Raw genomic sequence first — 27013 nt, forward strand, 5'->3', positions numbered from 1 at the left:
TCACATATGATGTATGGCTGCTCTCTTTCTCAGAAGATTAGGGTGGAGGAGAGCTCAGCTGTGGCCTTATCTGAGAGACACCGAGATGGGAATGGTCTGCGCCAAAGATGAGAGAGTGGAGCAAACACAATCTTCTCATCATTACTCCTCTCCTCTAAGAGAAGGAGAGAGAGAACGACGAGATCTGGGGAGACAGAGAGGCAGACTGTGTTGGAGCGAAAAAAGACAAGAGACTGGATGAGAGTGAGGGGAGGCTGATCGAGAACGACAACGACAGAATAAACTGCGCTGGGAAAACATCATCAGAGAGACCAAGAGACAGCGGGTACCAAAGTGACAATGAGCATCTCGAACAAGACAGAGAATCCTGTATTCTGTAGCCTCGCTTGAAATGAGCCGCAATAAACCACTAATCCTAAGGATGAATGCTGCTCTATCCCATTGGAGCCTTTTTTGGGAAAAAGTTTGAGTAGTTTGTACGCACTTTCTTAACTTTAGCATCCGCCTATGTCTCTCTCTGCGTGCAGTCACTAGGGGCCTGTGTAAGGGACCCAGAGGAGGTGGCAGTGGAAGGACAACACACACACACACACACACACACACACTCATTAGCACTTACAGTGGTCTCATTAATAACTCGTGAATAACAGTCACACAACGGGGGAAAGACACCACAGTGTTTTTGGAAATAAAGGGAGACTACTTCACACCCCAATTAGATAACCTAAGATCACACACACACTAACACACACAGTCCCAGAGGTCACAGGGTAGAGGTCATCCCCATGGCAAATTCCCACAGAGAGCCCCCCACGCAGTGTGTTGATTCTGGCCTTCAGATGTATGTGGTCAATACACTGCAGCTCTGGGACCACAGGGGGCTCCATCACTGATGGCGCCAACAAGCCTTAATGAGGCTAAAGCACAAAGAGCCCGCGGCTACAGTTGGTCAATACCTTCGGCCGAAGTTCCATTACCGAGACCAAAAACTCCATTCCAAGCTTGTCACGCTACATTACAATGACTACGAAAACTACATCTCAACTGTCTTTCAAAGTTGAAGCCAGAGGGAGATTTTTGGCAGGGTCTTTTTAAAGTCTCTCAGAGGAAAACAACAAGAGAACATTAACAGTGCTAGTGGTTGTGGTATTGTACTAGCTGTTAGAGAGAGTGACATGAGTGAGGTTGTTGGATAAATAATTTCCACTGATTTTATGTCTGCTCCACCGCATCCACTGATGCTGCTGTTTTTGGACTTCTTTCCACCCCAAGAAGACCTCTAGACTTCTAGCTCTGTGATATTTCTCTTCATTTCAGCACTACCACTGGGACAATGAAGAAGAGTGTGGTGATCTCTTTATCAAATAATAACAGCCACACTCCATCTCTCTCTCTGGAGAAATGAAAAACAAAATCCAAAATCTCTTCTCTTGCACACAATTAAATAATGAAACCCCCAGCCTGCTTCAAACACAGGCATGCTCGTTCTTAAAGGAGCAGCTTGGCTGATTACAATCTGACAAGCACAACAAATTGGCTAATACTAACACGGTATAATGATGGCTTTCCACAGCACCATAGCCAACATGCCTAGCTGCTGCTGGTTCCGGAGTCGAGGGGTTACGAGAGGTGAGGTGCCTTTGGCATCAGAGGGTGGTGCTGGTGGAGGCTTACCTCGGTATCATACAATCATGCAATTATCATCAACGCTGTAATTCATGCATGCAGCTTCAGAACAAGCAGCCCTTTGGCAGCTTATATAACCTAATGTACTCCATCAGTTGTACTTTGGAAGTGAAACTTTTGGGGGAGTTAAATACAGAGCTGTGATACTCTTGGGGGGAGGGGGGGGGGTGCAAAGTAATAGAAGCAAAAGTGAACACGTGTGTGTGTGGAATGGACAAAACAGAATACTAAAATCAAAACGACAACAGAATGTGAACAGTTAAATAGTAGCTGACATAAGCATTCTGGATAGTGTAGGCAGGATGATGGCTGACACTCCATGACACAATGGAAGGAGCAAAACAAAGCCTTTAACCCACTTTCTGGAGCGATTCAGGGCAGAACCGGGTCCTGCCAGTTGTGCACGACCAAGGCACTATTAATCTCTTGGGTGAGAAGTGTAAAGTGTGTCGGTTTCAAAGATGGAGAGGAGAGGAGGGGAGGGGAGGAGAGGATGGGAGGAGAGGAGGGAGCGGAGCAAATCTCTCTCCCTTTGGCTCTCTCTTACGGTTTTATTCATTGGGTATTTTTAGAGTTTGCAATATAAAAATCGGAGGGGGAAAAGAGAGGGCGGAATATCTGTGGAGCAATGGGCAGGCAGTCTAATTTTATTTCATACTCCACGGGGATTTGTGAGAATCAGCGAAAGGCAAGTTGAGATGAGGTCATGCAGGGGTCAGCCAGGTTTGGGTTGTTGAGACATCGCTAAATATTAGAGACTGAATTCTTTGATAAAAGCTGCTTGAAGCCAACAGAGGTGTCTAGAGAAGCACAGCCAGTCTTTGCAACTTGCCAGCTACAAAGACTACTAGTAACTATAAAAACTAAAAACTAAAACTAAATCAATAAAAGTCAATAAGCATTGGGAGAGATGATGTCTTCCCCTCACTGTATAACCAACTTCACCCAAGAGGTAATTTCACACACAGCATGTGTCATATTAAGAAGTTCTGCAAGTGAATTCATACACCTTTCAGAAAACTGAATGAGACATTATGAAAAATGAACAACTGACAGTCAATATAGGAATGGTTGCTTGTGAAAAGCGAAGTTGCTCTTGCTAAAAGCCCATAGTAAGTCTTCAATAGAAATGACCTCTCCCCTCCAATAACGCCTACTGTGTAATTACTTTGTGTGAACAGGATATTGACCGTGACTAAGCACAGTGGTCTAATCAGAACCAAGCCAGGATACCAAATACGAGCATAAACTTTGTCACTTCCCATTTCAGCTGAAAACTTTTTGATGCTTCGCACGGCGGGATACTGTCTGTCATTCCCTAGTCTCATTTACAGACAGGCTAAAAAACACTTTCCCTGACTGAAAGCCTGTCATGAAAGTAAGGAATAAATTAAAGGAAGCTCTTGGAGTAAAAAAACAAAGAACACAGTAAGGGGAAATAAGAAAAATATGGGGAGAATAAGAAAGTACAGGAAGAGATACATAAGTAAAAGTAAGTCAGAAAAGACAGCTTGAGCACTGGTCCTAATGCATTCAGCTAACTCTTTAGCTCGGAATGAAAACAAGTACACTTCCTTACTCACTATATATACTGTAAACAACTGCATTCCTCTCTACAAGCCACACAACAGGTCAGTGTGAGTACAAAACAGAGAAAACTCTAGAGTAATACATCAATGCATGGAGGATGGATCACTTCAGTGACCGTGCCAGCACCACCACCATCAGATGCTCTAACAAGACTGAGATGATGGCGGACCCTCTTCTCGGAGTTTCCCTGCCTGAAATAAGGAGCAAAAACGGCCATGTATTGCACTTCAGACAGAAAAGGAACTAGCTATGGGCATAATGGAACACTGGGGAACTTCGCCACAAAAAGGGCATTACTGCAAAATGAGTTCAAAATGGTCGTCGGGAACCTTCAGAACCTGGAGAAGGCCAGGCCCTGAGCTGGAACAGTGACATTTAAATGTGAACCTTGCCTATTCAGGGGAGACAAATTGCCTCAAAGCAAGCAATTAGAAGCTTTTCTTTTTTTTTAAAAGCAGGGCTGGTGGAATGTTCCGGAATGTCAGAGGATGCATTTAGTAGAGGTCGGGAACAGCAGATGACATTTTAAACACACATTATCTGCAGGCCTCCAATGCATTAGTGTCCAAAGAATGACTCTGCTGTTCCGTCACGTGATATGTGAGATGGCTTTGTCCTTTAACACAGTCAATTTCCAAAGGGCGTGACGGGCAGATTAGACTGGTGCCAAAATTGAAAAATGTGCTTATTTAGATAAATGAGGATAAATCATGAGGGTTCACATCTATACTCACATTTTCTTAAGATTTTACACCTTACATTTTCTTAAGATTGTCAAATAACATAAAGAGCTGATTAAAACTGTAATTGCCCAATTTCCTAGTTGCTGATGGCCTTCATTTAAATAGGAAAGGTCAACTCTAGACAAGCATTCAATTGTCCATCCCATGCACAGCTTTCTTCCGTGGCTTAACGGTCACTTGAACACACCAATGCAACATCCAGACATAATGCAACAACTCCAGTGTCATACGAAGATAAGTATTGTGTGCTAGAGTAATATAATTAGCTGTATATACATGTCAACATTGCGTGGGATAATGGTATCAACTAGCAGTGAAAACACTGTAATATGCACGCAATTACATGCAATTATCCTGTACATTGTGTCGACAGGCTCTCTCTCTGTCTGTCTCTCTCTGTCTGTCTCTCTCTGTCTGTCTCTCTCTCTCAGTCTCTCTCTCTCAGTCTCTCTCTCTCAGTCTCTCTCTCTCAGTCTCTCTCTCTCAGTCTCTCTCTCTCAGTCTCTCTCTCTCTGTCTCTCTTATGTGTTGTGTGGTGTGTGTGTGTGTGTGTGAGACCTTCTTGCCTATTCCCCTGGAACGCACCAACCCTTACTCACAGCTCTACACAACCTCAAAGAGCGTACCTCCAATTTCCGTATGAAAACAGGCAAACAATGGAGAAGAAAAAGAAGGGAAAGAGGGAAAGGCCACAGTCTGAACTCCACCGAGCTTTACAGCCCAAACATTTCCACAGCGCCACATTTCCACAACAAGGCCCAATCACTGGCCACTCAGGCCATTCTGTTTTCCTCACATCGATATGTGCTGCACGTAGTCGGCGGTATTGTCACATCAGGTGATGAGCCTGCTCGATATGCCTGTGTGTGTGTGTGTGTGTGTGTGTGTGTGTGTGTGTGTGTGTGTGTGTGTGTGTGTACAAAGAGTCCATCCCTATGGATAGCGTATTGTCACCTCAGGTGATAACGCCTGCTCGATATGCCTGTGTGTGTGTGTGTGTGTGTCTGTGTCGGTGTGTGTCTCTGTGTGTGTGTGTGTGTGTGTGTGTGTGTGTGTCTGTGTCGGTGTGTGTCTCTGTGTGTGTCTCTGTGTGTGTGTGTGTGTGTGTGTGTGTGTATGTGTGCGTGTCCACAAAGAGTCCATCCCTGTGGACAGCGCCAGTGCTGACCCTTGCGGCACTGTTCATTTGTATCCGGTGAGTGGGAGCGGATGGTAAACAGTAGCAGGCAGCCTCGTGGCTCCGTCCACCCACCCCCCACCCCCCACCGGTCACTCACTCAGATTAACGAGCGGTGATTGATGCAGGCCTGTCCCTTCGTCCGCCTCACTCTCGTCCTACGTTTTTCTCTCACCGGATGAAAGATGGCGGTATTAAGAGGGACATTTATCAGTCTGTTCAAGGGGCTGAGTGGTGACGACACGTGACAAAAATAGATCTCCGTGGAGGACAGGATCGTGCCATTACATGCCACTACAGGTTTGGGCATGACGGCATCCTGTCACGTTTAAACGGTGCGGGAGACATTTAACCATCGGTTCATAGGCACCCAGAACCCATAGACCAGACTGACCGTAAATATCTAAACCCTTTGACTACAAGAGTAAATCATTTCTTAAACATGGACCCGAGGCTGAAAAAAAAAAAAAAAATATTCCAGGGACTACGTCTTGATCAAAACACCAGAGAACAAATCAGAGAATACCACATTTTGGGCAAACTCAAAGGCCACATAACTCAAAGTGCTCTGGTAAGAAATATGGTTGTCAAATGGCCCGAATGCATTACCACATTCTGTTGAAAACCAGGAGCCAGACACCATTTGGTTGATGGATGCCTGTAGAGTGTGTGGACATGATCACGTAATAGATGGCATAAATTTGGTTGGCACTGCAAGAAACTTGTGCACCTGTAAGCGACAGAGCTGCACTAGGCCCAAGTGAGAACAACACTTCAGGACGGTCTCCATTTCACAGCTCTTGTGGCAAAAAAACTGAAATGATACAGGACACAAGATTCGGCTCTCAAAAGCAGTGAGATGAAAAAACACACAAGCATGCAAACACACACCCACACACACACCCACACACACACACACACACACACACACACACACACACACACACACAGGGGGGTGAGTGTGTGTGTGGTGGGGCAACGAAAACCGCGCATCCCCTGTTTCCACACTTCGGATGGGAAAACAGGACTGAAAAGAAAGCAACGCAACAAGGGAAGGAGGAGGGAGAAAATGAAATCTATTCTGACTGAATAGTCTGACGCTGCACTTTCACTCTTGCCAGAGTCATGAGCCGTATCCGTGAGCAACTGGGTTACAAAACTTTCCATTCCCCCCCCCCACCTGCCTTGCAGGCACACTTACACTCGCCTCCCTCAAATAGTCTGTGAACTTTCCTGTGCGTGCGTGCGTGCGTGCGTGCGTGCGTGCGTGCGTGCGTGCGTGCGTGCGTGCGTGCGTGCGTGCGTGCGTGCAGGCTGTCATTCACCGATGTCAGTGATGAGTAGATCATTCAATTGATTTCGATTTGGGGCTGGATGGCGTCACAGCTAGGGTTGCAGCTCAGACTCACGGATGCCAGTGGGGAGTTTAAGTGTAGACAGTCCTTCAGTATCGAGCACTGCATTCCCAGCCCGTAGCAAAAGAAAACGGAAGAGTCCAAACTGGATCGATGGGGAGCGAGTGAGAAAAAGAGGGAACGTGAAAGAGAAAAGGAAAGCAAAAGGAGGTCTGATGAGTCAGCAAGACAACCTCACATGTCTGCCCTTCCGCCTTCAAACCCATGTGCGACTGTGTCATTACTATTTTATTCCCTCGCTGCGCACCCTTGCCTGCCAGCTTGCTTCCCTTCGGAGCTGCGGCATCAGCCCCGGCAAAGTTTAGATTGAAGTTCCGCGTCCTCGAGTCGGAACTTCACCTCACCCTGCTGCAGTGTCCTCCGGTGTTGGTTAAGGCTTCTGAAACATTTAGAGCTTTACATTAAGCGCCGGTGCGTCCTTCGACAAGCACCGAAGGCAGCCGCGAGGAGGTTTTGCGAGTTGAGACCCGAGAAGCAGCTGATGAGGGAAACGAGTTCAAAAGTGATCTTGTCAGCTTCTTTTTACAGCATACTGAGGAAGTCAGGTGAGGGAAAGAAGAGAGAATGAGACAAAAAAGGAAAAAGAAAGAACGAAAGAAAGAGAAAGACAAAAAGAAACAACAAACGAAAGAGAAAACCAGATGAGGGCAGAGGGCTGCGAAGCAGAGAGAACAAACAAACAAACAAACAAAGTGGAAGGCAGCAAAGGAAAGAGCGTCGCCGTGAACGACACAAACAAAGAGAGGAAATGAGAGCGACGTCGATATTCTCTCCAGATGCCGCCGCTCCGTGTGGCGCGAGCGGCATCGAGAGGGGGCATCCTGGGCGCTAGTAAACAAAGCGTGGCTGAATGCCAGCGGAGGGCTGCGCCGTGCCACTCTGATGTTAGCCGATAATTCGCCGGCTTTCTAATTAGCCCTCCTCCGCCTAAAAGCTTTTTTCGCGACGGCACTTTTCAAATGAGCACGACGCAGGACAACGGGAATCGCAGTCGCTCATGAATAAATTAGGGCTTCGGCGGAGACGTCAGAACTTCATAAGCAGAACGGATGATGAAGACAGACAAACACACTCTCAAACACACTCATACGAGGTCAAAGCTGAATGCAGGCGCTGAACACCAGACACAGTAGGTGACAGGCAGTGCTGTGGGCACCGCACAAACATGTCAGGCACATTGAACGGACTACACTTCCCAAAAACATTGTTTGGCACAACTGAAAGACGGACTGGGAGAAAATTCTCTATCAGCAGTCAGGCACATCTAAAACACAGGCACAGGAGGAAGCTGCGCCGGGTGCAGCAGTGCATGTGTTTGGAGGTGGTAGCAGGATGTGTTTGCTGTGGAGCTGTGTGTTTTGGTGGTGTGTGCTGTGGGGCTGGGGGTGAGAGGTTTTGGCAGAGTGTGCCAAGAGTTCGCGGCAGCCTGCAGCTTTTCATTTAAAAGTCAAAGCAGGCCACAATCAGCCTCCCAGGGCTTCAAAGGCAACAGAGCACATGTTCTGGGGAGACAACAGACAACAGCCCCCACACACTCAACACTGCTACATGACAGGAAAGCAAACTAACTGTGTGTGTTCGTGTGTGTGTGTGTATGAGTGGGAGGAACTGATGAACTTTTCAGTGTGTCTGACAGCATTATGTGTGTGTGTGACAGTGGTGCACATATGAGTGTATGAATGACGCTCCGTCTGTGTGTTCTAATCTACCGAGATGTACCCTTTCAAATGCCTTGCTAGATGCCCTGAGGGCTCGGAGAGCTGTGATCCATCACCCAGTTTGGCACACAGGACCAACCGGAGGGGTCTGCCACTCAAACCAGCCACCATGGGTATATCAGTCCCAGGCACTGCCAAGTGCCAACACACGGCCTCTATGAGACACTGCATAAACACACTGCGTCTATGATAAGACACTGCCTCCACACTGTTCAGCCTCTATGATAGACACTGCCTCAACACTGTTCGGCCTCTATGATAAGACACCACCTCAGCACTGTTCGGCCTCTATGATAAGACACCACCTCAACACTGTTTGGCCTCTATGATAGACACTGCCTCAACACTGTTCGGCCTCTATGATAAGACACTACCTCAACACTGTTCGGCCTCTATGATAAGACACCACCTCAACACTGTTCAGCCTCTATGATAAGACACTACCTCAACACTGTTTGGCCTCTATGATAGACACTGCCTCAACACTGTTCGGCCTCTATGATAAGACAATACCTCAACACTGTTCGGCCTCTATGATAAGACACCACCTCAACACTGTTCAGCCTCTATGATAAGACACTACCTCAACACTGTTTGGCCTCTATGATAGACACAACCTCAACACTGTTCAGCCTCTATGATAGACACTGCCTCAAAGCTGTTCAGCCTCTATGATGGACACTGCCTCACTCATCTATGCTGAACCTGCTCTCTTTTAAAATGACTCACTCACTCTATATTTCATAGCCACTAGACTTCAGCCCTTATCTCTCTCAACTGTGAGGTATCGCTTATTGCGCCTACCTCGAATACGGCCCTGATTCTCATTCCACTCCACAACCCACTATCTACTCTCCCGATTCACCTTTTCCCACACTCATCTTGTCTCCTCAAAAGCACATCAGCTGTCTTCGCACTTTATCGGCCCCGATCCATCAGGTCTCTCAGCATCCACACACTGCCTCAACGCAACGGAAGCCTACCAATGCTGTGCGAAGAATCTGTATGTAGTGTGTGTGTGTGTGCGTGTTGTGTGTGTCTGAGAGAGAGATACATGAAAAAGGGGGAGGGAGGGAAATCATGTTGTGCTGTTTCCGAGAACTACTGCCGTGAGAGTTAATCAGATGTGTGTCCTAGAGCACAGCATCTGGTAGTGTTTCGGTGCAAACTTGCCATAGAAATGCAATGTTACCACACAGAATGGGAAGCGCTCTGGGACTAAGACTGTTTGACACATGCAAATACCTCAGAAAACAGTGGAGATTGCTGCAACACCTGCTCAATTATGCTCTCCATCACTCACACACACACACACACACACACACACACACACACACACACACACACACACACACACACACACACACACACACACACACACACACACACACACACACACACACACACACACACACACACACACACACACACACACACACACACACACTTGTGATGGATGAGAGGTGTAAGCAGGAGAGTATTATATGACTGGGTAATGTATGTATGAAGTGAATAGTATGTGCCAGAGAAGTGTTCTCACCCAGACGTTGATGGATGGTGTTACGTCCCCCTCCATCTCATTGGTCTCCCCACATGCCACTCCTGCGCAAGCTGGGAGTACAACTTTCGGATAACCCCTCTTTGCTCCACACAAAGTTTGTGAGAAATTACTAAAATGTCATCACCGTCCATTAAAAACAACGAATCTCCAGTTCTGACTATTTTGACTTTTAAATAGGATGTTCACCTCTGTCTACACAGTTAGCTTTGGGTATTTAAATGACCATTGATTGTTCATAGGCTACCACGGTCAACTGCAGAAGGAGCTGCTACCAAAAGGCTGCTACCAGTTTACAGAGGTGACGGACAGAACTAGCCTAAGCAGCTTGAACTACGACGTTGTTTGAAACCTCTGCAATGCTAAATAAAAGATTTGTTTAAGAAGTAGGCATGCAGCGTTTTCTCTAGATAAATAGAGAATTTTTTTCAGAGGCGTGAGATGTGAGAGTGGATAAGAGTGCAGGGATGCTAAAATGCTAAGGCTGCATGAAGTGCAGTTCAAAAGTAATTGGAAGCTTTACATCTTTTATAACTACAGTAGACATTTTGGCAAGATGTACTCAACATCAGGAAAATCTGAGCACATACAAAGGCTAAAAAAAATGTAGGCTAATGTGACGAGGCCATTCTAAACAATGATAAACAAAACACGTTTTTCACCTAAGCTTGAAAAAAACGTCCACATTTTTCTTATTTTTTTGTAAAATGTGATTATACTATGACAGAACTTGAAATTAATTATAATGGTTTATACCATTCCCATCAGAGATCATACACTAAGCCCACCCCTGCACTAACAACACTGATGAACCTACAGGCAAGGACTTGTCCAAGGACTGTTTCAAGGACAGTCATTGGAAACAACTTCATAATGAATGAACAGAATATGCAGGTTCCCATTTCTTACATGCTTAGTATGTGCGTGTGTGTGCAAGAATGTGCATGCTACAGTACCTCAAAGCTCTCCAGGTCCTCTTTACAGAGCGTACACAGTGTGTGTGTGTGTGTGTGTGTGTGTGTGTGTGTGTATAGGCAGGCGAGAGAGAAAGAAAGTGTCTGTGTCTGAGTCTGTGTGCACATTGCTACCTCTTTGTCCATGAAGTCCAGGTCCTGCTTGCAGAGCGTGCACAGTGTGTGTGTGTGTGTGTGTGTGTGTGTGTGTGTGTGTGTGTGTGTGTATAGGCAGGCAAGAGAGAGAAAGAGAGAGAGAGAGAGAGAGAGAGAGAGAAAGAGAGAGAGAGAGAGAGAGAGAGAGAGAATGTCTGTGTCTGCGCATCGCTACCTCTTTGTCCATGAAGTCCAGGTCCTCCTTGCAGAGCATGCACAGTGTGTGTGTGTGTGTATATAGGCAGGCGAGAGAGAGAGAGAGAGAGAGAGAGAGAATGTCTGTGTCTGTGCGCATCGCTACCTCTTTGTCCATGAAGTCCAGGTCCTCCTTGCAGAGTGTCCACAGTGTGTGTGTGTGTGTGTGTGTGTGTATAGGCAGGCGAGAGAGAGAGAGAATATGTCTGTGTCTGTGCGCATCGCTACCTCTTTGTCCATGAAGTCCAGGTCCTCCTTGCAGAGCGTGTACAGGGGGTTGGTTTCGGACATGCTGGGCTGCCGGTCTCGTCGGGACGGCCCTGGCTGCTCGTCATCCGGCTGCTGCTGCCCACTCGCGCTGCAAACCAACACACACACCAGGTCACATCAACAACAGCGCCCCGAAAACACAAAACTCCGGGGACACGCACACACACCACTTTCTCATAAATTAGTAACTCAAGCTAAATGGGCACAAGCAAAGTCATTAGCATTTAAATAGTGTTTAGAAAACACGGCTCTTGTCGGGAATTGAGGCAGCCATAGAGAAGCACTACATCTCTGCCCCCTGGGGGACGTTTTCTTTAATGTCTTGTTCAAGGACGTTTTCTGACGCGCGGCCAGGAGGAGCTGGACGTCCACCAGGAGCCCTCTCAGTCTCGGCCCGGTCCAGCTGTACGGAGCATCACCGGAGTTCTAACTCGCTGCCTTTTACGGTTGACTTTACTGCCGACACTAAAGTATTGGGATGGGTTAGGAATTAAATCCTTATCCACAGGGAACCTTAAAATAGGCCCAACAGCAACGTCGAGGAGACATTACTCCGATTGAGAGTAAATGGAGGGTATCTACTGAGAGCTGTGTGAGTGGAGATTGAGATTTACAGGAAACGCGTGTGAAGTTTTTGGAGATGCTGTGGAAAAAAGATGACAGCAGTATTTTGGGATAACTATCAACGCTGATACGGTACTTTATGGCAAGTAGCCCAGCAAAATATTGCAGACATTGTCACTTTGTGTTGTTGCCAACATGACAAGGAAACTATTTCATAATCTCCCTATAGGGTTAGTACTGAATTTGTTGGACCAAAGGATTTTGTGAATGCTCCAGGCTGGCTTAGCTGGAATGTAACTGACGACACTGTTCTCATTTAAAAGTATAAGTTTTACCTATTCCAAAGAATGCATGATTTACACGGCCAAGTCTGCAATTATTGTAATAAACAGCACACTGGGTAATGGCCTTGGCACAATGTTGACTTGTTTAATGTTAGTGGTTCAAGTTGCAGTTGGGTTGAATTAAATCAATGGTAGGCATGCATCCAAGGTAGGCTTTGTATGAGGCCCCTTATATTAATCAGACACAGAGATCTTTATGTGCATGTGACATGGTACCATCACACTAAAAGCAAGTTATACGAGCCACAGCCACTCTCACCTCTCTCTCTCCCTGTGTTTGTGTGTGTGTGTGTGTGTGTGTGTGTGTGTGTTTGCATTTTGCAACTAGACATCACAAAAAAATGGGGGAGACGGGGAGCCAAGGACAGGTGTAACGACTGCGCTGTGGGGCGCTGTAAACACTCCTCGTTTGTCTATAAATAACAGGGCAGATGCCGGCCATTAAAGTTTCACTTCGTCAAAACGGGACGCGTGTAGCACAGGAACACACAAAGGGAAGGGCGGAGAGAGAGAAAGACCAGAAGAAAGAAAGAAAGAAAATGACAGCAGGAAAACAAGGAGGAGAGAGAAAAACCTAAAGAAAGAAAGAAAGAAAGAAAGGAAGGAAGGAAAAGAGAATGAGGGCAGGTAAACAAGGAGGAGACACACACGGATTCAAACGGAGTGAGTCAATGAACAAAAGAAAGAGAAAGTGCGTAGAGGATTCCAAGGCACAGGACATAAATAGACAAGAAACGAACACCACCGTGTCTATAAGAGTTTGAGGGAATTAGGTGGAAGATTTAGATTAGAAAACAGGTAACAGGAGAAAAAGGTAAAAAGTTAAACACCCAATAAACTAACACTAATGTGTTTCAAATATGCTGTCTCACGTTCCTCGGAGCACAGCCAATTATGAGAGATCCTCGTTGTGGAGGGGGAAACTTTTTAAAGTCAGTGTGGTGATTTGGGCGCTCAGCAGTGGGCCTGCAAGGCAAGCTCTCTCTCGCCCCACAGCCTCGGCGAGGAGGAGGAGGAGGCTCACCAAACACCCGCGGCCACCGTGGAGCAAAAGCCCTCTTTGGGTTTATTAATTTGATTTGGCCTGCGTGGCGTCTTAGCGCCAGAGCAGGGGCTTTCAGCCGTTGCCTGGGAGACTGCCACCACTGCTGCCCACTCCGGAGCGGAGTCTAGCAGTCATTACTGAGAAGCTAGCAAGCACACACACACACACACACACACACACACACACTCATTGCATACACACACACACTCATTGCATACACACACGCACTCACACAAACAGGTTGTTTCTGAATATATACCAATGAAGCACAAGGCATGGGCAGAAAACCAGAAATGGGTAGCTATACAAGCTGTATTCGACATTTCTCTCACTCACAAGTGCGTGCCGGACACACACACACAAAATCCATCAGAAAAGCTTTATTTGCTCTAGGTAGACACACACAAACACACACACACACACACACACGTATATGGTGTATTGGCAGAGGATTACTGGATCAGAATTCTACAATTCTCCTACACATGCTTCTCCTATACAAAGGAGGTGTTTCTGGGCTAGACATGCACTCACCTACACACTCCCCCAGATACTGACAGACAGACACACACACACACACACACACACACACACACGGAAGAAGCTTTGCTAGATGACCACACATGCACACACACTTTGACATACCAGCAATCTGAGCGGATTTATTCTGTGAGCTGAATGTAGTGGACCCACAGTAATGCTGAAAGCCTGATGGGTGGAGTGCACAGACACAGACACACACAAACACACAGACACACACAGACACACACACACACGCACAGACACACGCACAGACACACAGACACACGCACTTCTACTTCACTTATGGCATTAAATGTCAGATGTCAGCCAACTCAAAATGACTCTCCCTGTATGTGTGTGTGCTTGTGTGTGTGTGTGTGTGTGTACGTGAGTGTGTGTGCATATGTGCGTTAGTCTAAGACAGAACAGTTTGCACTCCAAAAATCTGCTTTGTCACGCTGTCTTTTGTAAGCAGTACCTTACTAACGGAATGTATTCAGTTATAGAGAGAGCGAGAGAATGTGTGTGTGTGTGTGTGTGTGTATGTGTGTGTGTGTGTGTGTAGGAGTGTATGGTGTGCTCCTGCAATGTGATTGTGTGCAGGTGTGGGTGTGTATTTGTGTGCTGAATTACCACAGTGCAGTGAGCCTTGACAAAGACAGCCCTAGCCTCTGTGAAGCAAGCACGACCGCAGCGTTTCACAGAAATCAGCTTTTCATAAATGTGAACTTGGAAGGAAATTCTCTGATGGAAACCCAGGCAGTTAAATGTATTAGAATGACAAAGCACTTGGTCACACACACACACACACACACACACACACACACACTGAAGCAAAACGTATGTGTGCAATGTTTGGGATATATCAGAAATTAACATATGAACATGTATTGTTTTTTAGTCTGAATGTTCAATTTGCTTTTCCATCCTGTTTATGCATAGCACATGTGAAACTCAAAATTAGAATAGAATAGAATATAATGCAAAAGTCCATTTATCTCAGTAATTCATCTTAAAAGGTGAAACTAATATATTATAAAGACTCATATAAGTACCCATCTAGTGAGAACGCTTGACTTTCGGACAGTCTATTCTGGCGTAACTTCCGGAAAATGCACGCTGCCCAGCGTGTGTACTTATGTTTCAACACAGTCAAAGGCTAAAAAGCCATAAATAAAACACGAATACACAAACTTGCACCCTCACGTACTTCTGCATGCTGTCCTTCCAAACTCTGCACCTTGACCCCATCTCCCTCCCATATCCAACTCGACAGTCATCTCCCTCTCTCATTGCGACCGGCCATTTGGCCATGGCTCTCTGGCCAGGCCTGAGGAATGGGGGGCAGCGTGGCGCTGAAATGACCTCATCACTCGAGCACAAGCGGAGGAACTCTGCTGCTTTACGACGCAGGGACACTAAATTTACAGGCACGGCCAACATGCAGAGCTGCACACACACACACACACACACACACACACACACACACACACACACACACACACGGATTCGGATGGATCATTCGCTTTGGTTGAGAGGAAAGAGCTGACGCAGCAGGGACACCAACACAAATCACATGGAATGGAGGACACACGCTGGCATGCTCGCTCTCTGTGTGTGCACTGTAGGCGGGTGATTTGAAAAATAAAAAATAAATAAAATAAAACTTGTGCTAGGCCAGGGCTGACGATCAATCTACTGACACTAGGGTGAGGGCAGTAACCAATGCAGGGCTGTACAACAGCCATCAAATACACTCACACTCACTAAAATGACAGCGCGTAGATAGGTGTGAATTAAGCATTGTGTCTGGAGTAGGCATCAATCATGGCCCAAACTCCCCCCATGTCAGTAAATTGCTGAAGTGCAATAACCAATGAACAACCCTTGTGTCCCAGCATGGCCACCAAATGCAACTTCCACATGCCTTAGAAGACTGTCTGATACAGTCTATAGCCTATTCAGGATAAATATATCAGAATAATCTTTACTCAAGTTATGATTCTGGTTAGGATATTAATTTGAACTGAGTTAATCTATTGTCTACAGCAGTGGTTCCCAACCTGGGGGGGGGGGGGGGGGGGGGGGGGTGCCAGAGATTGCAGGGGGTCCGCACAATGTTGCCTGGGCTGAGGTTGTGAGATTACCAAAATATATTTGCGCAAATTAAATGTGTAATCCCAATAACACACCCAGTTGGATACTGAACCTGGATACAAAACTCTGTATAATCCCAATTAAAACATATTTTTGTTCCAATTTAAATTCATGTAGCAATTTATTACCTCTGAAGGTCGGGCTAGGCATTGGTAATTCATCCCCAGACCCCAATTGTTGAATAAAATAATGTCTTGTGTGTGTATGCGGGTAGGAATTCGGATAGGGGGCTCTGGCTTGTCTTAGACTCAGCCAAAGAGGGCCTTCAGTGAAAAAAGGTTGGGAAACACTGGTCTACAGGAACACTTAGTATGACAGACCGGTCAGGTGTCATGTTACGTGGCATGTTACGAGAGGGAGGGACAAACAGTGCGGGAACACACCGATGGCTCTACCTGAAAGACGACCGCGACGTGGACGGCCCTGGCGCCTGGCCGTAGGAGGAGTGCCTGGACGCCTGGGGGCCTCTCCGGATCAGCTTGCCCGTCACGGGGTCGTACGTGCGCACCTCCGGCGGGGACGGCCGGGGTTTGGGCTCCGGCTGGGGGACCCCCGATGGCCCCGCGGGGTGGTGGTGCTGCTGCTGCTGGTGCTGCTGGTGGTGGTGGTGGAAGGAGGGCTGGTGGTGCGCCTGGGGGCCCCTGCGGATAAGTTTGCCGGTGACGGGGTCGTAGGTGCGCACCTCCGGGGGCGGCGGCCGAGGGGTGGGGTCTTGCTGGGGGGCCGGGTGGAGAGGGGGAGCACAGAGGGCGTCGGGGAAGAACGCTGGACTGTTACTCCTGAAACCCACAAACACAAACATGTACTCAAAACCAGACAGAATCGAGAACAATGAACATCAAGCCCACTAGAAACCTACGATCATTTCTAGAAACCTACACTTATATCTAGAAACCTACGCTCATATCCAACCTGACACAGTGGGCGACCAACACCCCCCCCCCCCACCTCCTCCCCCCTCAACACATTATGATCCACCTCATCCTTGAATAGCAGTTTAAGCACCCGGTGGGTTGGACTGGGGCTCTGCGCTGTACGCTGTACACTGTAGCTAGGATGCTGCAGTTCAGAAAGGCTCGACTGGTTTCTGTCAGGATGAGCTGGCAGCTGGGCAGGAGAGACAGCGGGCGGAGAGGCAGGCTTTGGCTTTGACACGAGTCAGGGGGCTTCTTTGCTCTCCGAGTCCCAGACTCCAGAAAACCCAGCAATGGCGATCAGCTAAAAAAAAAAAAAAAAAGAAAAAAAAAGGGGGCTCTGACCCAATTCTTCGGCAGGCATTATACCCACCACATCTCCTTTCGTCTTTGAACTTTGAAGAAACCGCTCATGCGTAAAGGGATTTTTATCCATCCCAAAAATTGTGCACACTGTATCTGCAGTATGTATGTGCTGAGGCAATCCACTCCCTATCCAGAGGGCAGCTCTACAATAATTGTTTCTCTGCTTGAATCCAAAAATGTGCAAATTTTCCAAATTGCTTTTTAGGGTTGAGGGCAAACACTGGAAAGGCAGAAGATATAAAGGATGCAGGAAGACTATCTCAATCCCTCCCCCACCGTCTCTATCTGAACTACTGAATTGCTGCCCCCCCCCCCCCCCCCCAAAACATTTGCAGTTGTTTTTTTCTCATTTAATGGAACATCCTAAAATTTGCTTAGTTCAAGAGCCGAGGTGAAACCTGCCATGCTCTATATGTCATACCATGTTCTATATGGCTTTATGTCCAACGTGATTTTCTCTTCCACTTCCCTCAGGGTACATCTGAGTGCATCCTCATGTCTACTAAAGCACCTCAGGCTCTCTCACCAAGTCTCGTCTCACACTCTATACTTGTCTGTCTATATCTGGGTATCGGATCACAGCTGCTCGCTTTCAGTTCTCCATGATCCCAAACCACCCTCTCTACCACACTTCCTGTTGTTTCTTCTTCTTCTTCGTCTTCTTCTTCTTCTTTCTCCCCCATCTCCCTCCCTCCAGTCCTGTCTCTCCCCTCCCCCCCCCCCACCCCTCCGTACCTGGGCGCTTTGCTGTAGTCTTCCTTGATGGGATAAAGCTGCTCCTCCACCTTCTCCCAGCGCTCGAGGCAGCCCCACAGCCAATCAGGATTCACCACGTACAGGTGTTTACAGCGCATGGCCTGCCGCACCTTATCTGTACCTGGACACACGTGAGCACACAGCCATGTGAATGGGAGGCAGACACATAGAGATGACAGACAAACCTCTAAGTCAGAAATAGCTGTAGAACTATAATGCACAAATGCTCAGTGTTATCCCACTAATACTGCAATTCATGACACAATGATACAATTCACGCTACACATTTTTCACATTTTGAAAAAAAAAAAAAAAAAAAAAAAACATTTACAATGGCTCAAGAAAAATGCATCCATGACATCAGAGGAAACGTCAGGAGACACATTTACTGGTCTAGAGGTGAACATGGTGGGGTCAAAGAGAATTGAAGTACATGACATTCTTCATGACATTCATCAATTAATTCTTCTTAACTGCTCTCGGTCAGCCTATGGAAATTATTAATAGCTAAAAATAGAGTGACAATAGTTAGTCTCCATACAACAGCAGCCTTGGCACCCTTATGCTACAGGCACATAATCTTTTACAAGGGGGCTGTGAAAAGTGGTAGAATCTCTGGGAGATTGTGGCTAGTCAGACTAGTAGTATCTCTCTCACACACATACACACACACACAGTTTTGAAGCATATGGGTTGGCAGTTAGCAATTGGCTGTAGTTGTGTATCTGGGAAGTGGCAAGGCCGGATGATGAAATGATTTTCATCTCACAGCCAGCTGCTGCATCTCACTTTTGCACGGCCATGTGGATTGCTGATCCGTCCGTCCGTGTGTGTGTGTGTGTGTGTGTGTGGACAGACTTCCATACATTGCAGAATGTCTAACAGATACATGTCACATCGATACAAACTGCAAGTGTGACATACTGACACATACTGCATGTGTGTGTCAGACCATGTGTGTTAAATTGGACTGGTAGCTGGTGCAGTCATGGAGCCATGGACCCAAAATAATGAAGAGATAATAAAGACAGCAAGAGAGAAAAAGTGCAAGACAGGAAGAGACCAACATGGAGAGAGTGAATGATCATGTGAAGAAGAAACACGTTCTAAATTGTGTAGAAACAAGTGGCAGACTAGACACAAAAGTAAACAAAATGCATCAGTGTGAACTGTGGCTCATTTTCATGCTGGTCATTCAGAGATGGGAACAGCTTGAGCTGGCCGCAGATGGTGGGTAATCGGTAAGGGCCTAACACTTAACAGCAGACATGAGTGATGACAGGGCTATTTAGTAGGGGTGGGAATTGGCAAAAGAATGACAATTCGATACTATTGCGATATTTGGGCCACAATTCGATATTATTGCGATTCTATACATATTGCGATACAACAAGTATTGCGATTCGATTCTGCGATATATTGCTATTCATGTCTCTCATATTGTTCGAAGGCATTACAAAAAATAAGGAAAATAACACTGTTCAACTCACTTTGTCATGGCATGGTGCATATCAAGGTCCTTACTATTTGCTTTTTGTTGAGAACCGAAACACACCCACACTTTCGATTTGAAATTGCCGTTGAATGGACAATAAAACGCCACAACAAGCGTCACCTTGAGAGCGTAATATATTGAAATTCCCCCTTGGGGATCAATAAAGTATTTATCTATCTATATATCTATCTATCTAACAAATGTAATGTGATCAGAGTAAACCCTGAGTAAACTCGCCTCAAATAAAAGTAAAATAGATAATTAAATTATATAATTAAGTATTGCGATACTTGAGCTACTCGTATCGATATAATTGCATGCACAAAATATTGCGATACTGAACAGAATCGATTTTTTCCCCCACCACTACTATTTAGCTCATATTTACACACTCATTCGGTCTCTCTCAAATCACACACACACACACACACACATATGTATATAGAAAGACACACATTATACAACAGACCACACTCAATAACCACTCACAACCACTCAACAAACACATACAAGCACACCAACACGCACAGCTAGAGGCACGTTATCTAACCATAGTCAAGGTACACTCTACCTTCAATGCGTTAATAACAGTTAAAACAGATGCAATGATAAGAAATCTCACACACACACACACACACACACACACACTTCCTGAAATTTTTGTTTGAGTGGCAGCAGCTCAACAGTGCCATCTCTGCAGGAAGAGTCCCATTCATTCTAATCACACAAAAGCCAGCAGCTCCTCAAATACAGCAGCCCATCACCACCAGGAGTCCTGCTCGGTAGGGCTGCACCGATGGAGGTATTATAAGAACTGGAGAAAGTGAACAAGTCCCGCCCCCATTCATTTCAATGGGAATGCTAGGCTAGTGAAAAGTGCCAAAATTGAACGATTTTTTTCAGGCTTCAACATGGCGTTTCAAGGGGCTTGTTTCCGGTGCCGTTTTACTTAGCCAATTAAGTGCCAGGTTACCGATTGACGTAAGATACAGAAGGAGAGCTCGTGCCCACACTAAGCTCGTGCATGAGCTGAAAGTGGAACAGCCACCAATCAGCATGAGTAAAACGCAGGTAAAACGGCACCGGACATGATGTATTTCTGGAAAATGGCGACGAGGAAGTGCTTTGCTAATCGGCGAAGCTAATCAGTCAAATCCTGACCCCCTGGCTGCACCCCTCATTAGTGCAGGTACCGGAGAGAGACACCTGGCAGAGCCACAGGCAGACGACTGAATTAAAGACAGAGCCTGCTGCACCCTTCAACCCCAACACCACACGGGTGTAGCTGCACCTCAACATGACAAGAGCACAGATGGGTCAGTAGATATGCCCCAACATTACAGGGGTATAAATGGGTGAAGATATGCCCCAACATCACAGGGGTAATAGATGGGTGAAGATATGCCCCAACATCACAAAGGTATGGATGGGTGAAGATATGCCCCAACATCACAAGGGTATAGATGGGTGAAGATATGCCCCAACATCACAAGGGTATAGATGGGTGCAGACATGCTCCAACATTACAGGGGTAATAGATGGGTGAAGATATGCCCCAACATCACAAGGGTATAGATGGGTGCAGACATGCTCTAACATTACAGGGGTATAGTATAGATAGGTGAAGATATGCCCCAACATCACAAGGGTATAGATGGGTGCAGACATGCTCCAACATTACAGGGGTAATAGATGGGTGGAGATACTGTATGCCCCAACATCACAAGGGTATAGATGGGTGCAGATATGCTAAGGTATAGATGGGTGTAGTGTAGAAGAAACAGTAGACAGAGGCCATTCAATTCAGCCCTCTGCAGAGTCCACACTGATGTGTGCTACGTGTGAGAGAGAGAGAGAGACAGAAACAGAGAGACAGAAAGATGTACTAGGAAGCTTGCAGAGGAGCTAAGGTGGAGATACAGAGGGCAGGACAAGAGGGATAGAGGGATGGAGTGAAAAACTGACTGACTAAAATAGAGAAGTAGCAGCAGAGGATGGGTGGGGAGAGTAAAGGCTCAGGATGGACAGTGGGTGGTGATGCCTGGTGAGTGAGTGAGTGAGTGATTTATTGACAGATAGAGACAGACAGTGTAAGTGGTTCACTGAAAGTGGTTCTTCTTTGCAGACTGTGGTCATGTGTCATCTATGCAGGCATTTCTGTTGTGTGCGGAGGCAAAATCATGGCTGAATCTTTTGCGCTTTTGTATACCAAAAATGTTAGGCTGTATGTGTGTGTGTGTGTGTGTGTGTGTGTGTGTGTGTGTGTGTGTGTGTGTGTGTGTGTGTGTGTAGGGTATGGAAGCAGTGGACAGAGAGCTCAGTAATCTCTCTGCGCTCTCTCTTCAGATCTGCCAATCTCACACCCCCTAGTTCAGTTCAACACGAGGCCACTGTGCAGACACAAACGGCAACAAAAACACAAACACGCCTTTACGAGATGGATGGCCACACACTTAGCATCACAAACCCGTCGAAGCTGTCAGGGAACGACTGACGCCATTCAGCTGAAGTTCTTCCACGTAATCATCCATCCATCCATCCATATATCCACTTCGCCATGGTCTCTCTCTGGCTTGCTCACTCTCTCAAACACTTGCACACATAAACGTACCCAAATGAGCACTCTTGCGCACAAAGGCCCTGACAATAGGCTTGTCTGTATGGTAATTAAACACTCTCAAACACTGAGTGGCACTGGCCCTGCAGTCCCCCCCCCCCCCACACACACACACACACACACACACACACACACACGTTCTCAAGTTAAAGTGCACTCTCGTTCTCAGTGCCGCTCTCAACCCACAATCATTTGATTGCCCGAGTGTTCTTTCCTGAGCGCGGGTGCCACGGCAACCAAATGTTTCCCAGTTCCTAGTCGCCCGCCTGCCTGCCTTCCTGGAGCTGGCTGTGTTGCAGCCGCAATGTTCCAGCCCGGAGTGTCTGAGTGGCCCTCTGGGGCTATATCTGTCCTTTTTGCTCTCGGAGGCTTATGAAATGGACACATGACTCACAGAGTGCAAGCACTTCAGGTCCTGAAGTAAATATATATCATTAACCTTATTCCAACTTGTCAAATTTCTTTGATGGCTTTGAGGCAGGGAGCTGATTGAATTGAATGTTCGGTAACCGCCTATCAGCACCAGGTGCAGACATCAAGCTGCTGCACACAGGCCATGAAGGGCGTGTACCGTGAGAACTGACTCTCAGTGTTCCCAGAAGAAAATGTGATATGTGTTAAGACATATGCATTACAGTTCTTATTAAACACCCTTAATATAAGAGCCATGTTCATTAATGCAGACATTCAGTTTGGTTTTAAACCGGCGTGGATGGGCTTACTTCTCAAAACAAGATCAACGTCTCAAGTAAAAGGCAGAGCCAATTTTGAAAGGAATAAAGCAGATGCCCTATTACCCTATTCATATGCCCTCTTCTATGCATGTCTGGTAGCTCTCTCTACAGAGACTCCATGACATTGGACATTTATTTTCTATACCAAACAATTGGCACACAAATACTAAATGTAATAAGGCAGTTATGCAATTCTAGAATTCAATCTCCAGACTTAAAATTCCTTCAAATTTGTTTAATAATGTGAACAGGAACGATCACTCCATGCATTTCATGCTTGGCCCTGGCACTGAAATTAGCCAACATGTGCTAGCCGATCTGCATCACAGCCCAACTGTGGATAGCCTAGCATAATATGAACAGTTATCCCATCCAATTGTATGCATGTTAAGTGTGTTTGTGTCATACTTTTTCAATTATGCTAGCACATGTTTGTGCAACTACTTATTTCCACACGACTGACGCTCTGCCAAAACAAGGTCTTTCATTCTCTTTATTTGTCAAACAAAGCCGTTTACTATCACCACCTTCCACATTCTCAGGCTCCTTCTACTCTGAGGTGATAAATGTATGTTTATGCCAATAAGGAGGACGCTGTTGTTGACACTGGCAATATAAAAATGTAACGTGTTGTTGTTGTAGTTCATGCAGAGCAGGATTGAGAAGACCAAGGAAGAGACTGAAAGAGAGAGCCGTGTCTGCGGGTGTGTGTGTGTGTGTGTGTGTGTGTGTGTGTGTGTGTGTGTGTGTGTGTGTGTGTGTGTGTGTGTGTGTGTGTGTGTGTGTAAAATGGTTAAATGTGCTACTGTTACGCATTTGCCTTTCCAGTGTAGGGTGGAAGACTCAAAAGAGACGATAGCGTAGTCGGCGTAAGCTCCCCTAATCTTGCCCATTCAAGCGTAATCGTCAGGTAAAAGCTGCTTACAGCTGTTTCCACGTCTGTCAGAATGAACAAAGTGCTCTGGCTTTTTAAAAAAAAACACACACAACTTCATTTTAGTTTAAATATCCTTTCTTTGAAGCCTGCCTGCAGGGGATGGTTCTGCTACTCACATTCGAAGCTATTCCAAAGATTTAGATATCTGTGGTTGTTGAAAATGTGCTTGGCGAACGAGGATGAGTTTATTTTCTCACTAAAATCTCACTACCGCATAACATAAAAAAAGGAAGCAACTTCTCTGCAGCAAAACAGACTAAGCCATTAACCAACGTAATCGGTTTGTACAGCTGTAGTAAGGAGAGTGCATTAAATGTAGCACATAGCATCAACATGCATATATTTACAAAGTGAAAGTAAATAGGGCTCGGGCACACGCCTTGCATTCTAGGAATATTGCCGCCATGTTGGTAGCGCACCGAACGTAATATCCATTCATTCAGATGCAGAAGACAAGAAGCAGAAATAAAGTATTAGCGATTCTTTTCCTCTTGCGATCGTGGGTTGCACTGTTACACCCCACTACACAGCAACATACGACCAAGAAGGCAAAAACTAAGTAACAGGAACACACTAATAGGTGGGAGTAAATCCATAGTAATCCATAGTAAACTAAAGGAGTGAGGCTGCCAATATGGCTGAACCCGCGAAGTTTTCACGTCATGATCCCGAGCCCTATTAAAGAGAAACTATGCATTTTGGGGCAATTTCTTCACTACTGTTTTCTCGTTTTTTCACTCGCCGGTTTCTCTGCAGAGCTTCCTCTACAGCTTTTAGCGTTCAAGAGCATGATCGCGAGGCTGCAATAGTTTCTGTTTTGTCAATGCAGCGGCCCACCTGCCCAAAGTTGCAAGGGTGTTTTTTTTTTCACTCACAGGCACAAGGTGGAAGTGAGAAAGCCACCATGCAACCCGAAAAAAGACATATAACCATTCCAATGAATCCGAAGCTGTTCAGTTAATTAATTTAAGCTAAAAAAAATAGTTCCCCTAGAATATTTGACTAAGATTGTAAGTATTGACATTTTTTTTTTCATTCTTTTTTAGTTCTTGTAGGCATATACACAATGGCCGGGTTTCCCAAAATCGTTAAGAAGCTCTTAAGTCCTAAGAACTTCTTAGGAGCGTTCTTAGAACATTCTTACAACGCTCCTAAGAAGTTCTTAGCACTTAAGAGCTTCTTAACAATTTTGGGAAACCCGGCCATTATCAATATCTCTTACATTAGCTAGTAGCTACATTACTTATAAATACTTCTAAATACTAGCTAGACACTACCACAGAGTTGGGATTAGATTTTAGTTTATAAATTAGATGGATAGAGTACATTTGCATTATTTACTCATTTTCGGGAGGGTGGGAGTGATTTAAACTTGCAACGACTAAGGTTTCTAAGTTTCAGGTGAGAACTGTGAAATTAGGTTTGTGAAGACTAGAACGTGGAGGCTTCTCGGCATATGTTTTGACAATAGAAGTTGTTATCTCCAATTATTTTTAACGAAAATGTGTGAAAACCTCTACCTGCGTCTTCACTAATACATGCCTGCTTTGGTCTTCAAGTAAGCAATCAGTGCCTACTCACTCTGGAGTGACCCTTCTGCTGACCTGCTAGCTTGTTAGCGGAGAACAGTGCGTCGAGTGGGCCGCTCCCCGACATCATACGGAGTTAATAATCACCCCCCTGTCTCACCTGGGAGACGACTCAGCAGAAAACATGAAGTGAGGATCAAACACACACACACACACTCTCAAACACTAACACTCACGATGATTACGCAGGCACGCCTATACACACACATATGGTGCACACACTCATTCATTTGTGGACAAAATATACATACACACAAACACACACTGAAACACACACACACACACATAAACACATAGAAACTCTGCTCTGATGGGGTGACTGAGTGTGTCCTCATTAAAGAGAAAAGGGAGGTGAAGTGAGAGGGGGTAGTGAGACGCTGCTGAACCCCCTTCTGATGTACCAACGCACATCACAGAATCCAGAGGAGAACCACTGATCTGCGCACATAACGTTCATATCACGTCTACACAACATTCACATCACATCCTTCATGTATTCAGTATTTCAAATTCAGAAGTAATTGCTGATGAGGGCGCGTGTGACTGAGTGTGTGTGTGACTGTGTGTAACTGTGTGTGTGTGTGTGTGTGTGTGTGTGTGTGTGTGTGTGTGTGTGTGTGCTTTAACACCACATGGAGGCTGATAGTTCAACACATTCTGACTTCAACATTTTCAAAGCAGAGGATAAACTCCTGGCTTATTCTGACTTGCATACACCATGTCGATCACTGGTTTATTCAGTGAGTCCACCGTGAACTTGCGGCCCTCAATGCGATAACGCATGTTTAATTAAAGCTACTGGCTCAGCAAATTGGAATCTCTAATCACTCATGGATTATTACATGTTTATCATTTCTGGTGGAGAACGGCTATGACTAAATGAAATAAGATGAGTACAAACGATAAGGTATTGCTAATGTTGTGGCTATCTCCTATTCAGGATTACATCTGTGGACTGACAGTTCATATCAGTCTTTTCTTCCCTGTATAGCACGCAATTTTCCCACCACTCCAGATGGTGGGCTGCTACCAGATTAAAATTATTTCAATCAGGGGCACTAGGCCTTCTGTTCAGTCTGAGCTGACGTTGCCAGTAGGTAACAGGTGGTAGGCTTGTGCTTTATATGGCTAATAAGGTAAAATGTGTGTGTGTTTGTGTGTGTGTGTGTGTGTGTGTGTGTGTGTGTGTGTGTGTGTATTTTTGAGTGAGTGTGTGTGTTTCATACCTTCTATACAATGATCTTGTTTTAGTATCTGCTTACTTTGGTACTAGGTGGGAACATCACTAACCACATTGATACTTTTGAAAGACATCAAATATTTGGAGACCTCAAACTCATCCCTTTTTCCTCCAGTTTGTTGCATGTGTTGCAGTGGAGGTGTAAAAATGTGCATGTGTGATTGCTTGAGTATCAGCATGTATACTGTCTACTACACATCTGCGTAGGTGTGTGTGTGTGTGTGTGTGTGTGTGTGTGTGTGTGTGTGTGTGTGTGTGTGTGTGTGTGTGTG

At 45.8% G+C, this 27013-nt stretch overlaps 1 protein-coding gene across 2 annotated transcripts in view; it reads right to left on the minus strand.

Moving 5' to 3' along the window:
- The window catches only part of ctdp1 (CTD (carboxy-terminal domain, RNA polymerase II, polypeptide A) phosphatase, subunit 1), an 89317-nt gene that overhangs the window by 50180 nt on the left and 12124 nt on the right, over window positions 1-27013 (minus strand). Inside the window, exons 9-11 of one of the 2 annotated variants that reach the window (XM_062529099.1) lie at window positions 18109-18250; window positions 16489-16872; window positions 11420-11549 (exon numbers count right to left, since the gene is read on the minus strand). In XM_062529099.1, coding sequence (XP_062385083.1) covers window positions 11420-11549; window positions 16489-16872; window positions 18109-18250 — 656 coding nt within the window. Of the gene's footprint in view, window positions 1-11419; window positions 11550-16476; window positions 16873-18108; window positions 18251-27013 lie in introns of those variants that run through there. The other variant, XM_062529100.1, reaches the window with a different exon arrangement.

This window comes from Sardina pilchardus, chromosome 24 (genome assembly GCF_963854185.1).
Source record: "Sardina pilchardus chromosome 24, fSarPil1.1, whole genome shotgun sequence".
Classification (NCBI taxonomy): domain Eukaryota; kingdom Metazoa; phylum Chordata; class Actinopteri; order Clupeiformes; family Clupeidae; genus Sardina; species Sardina pilchardus.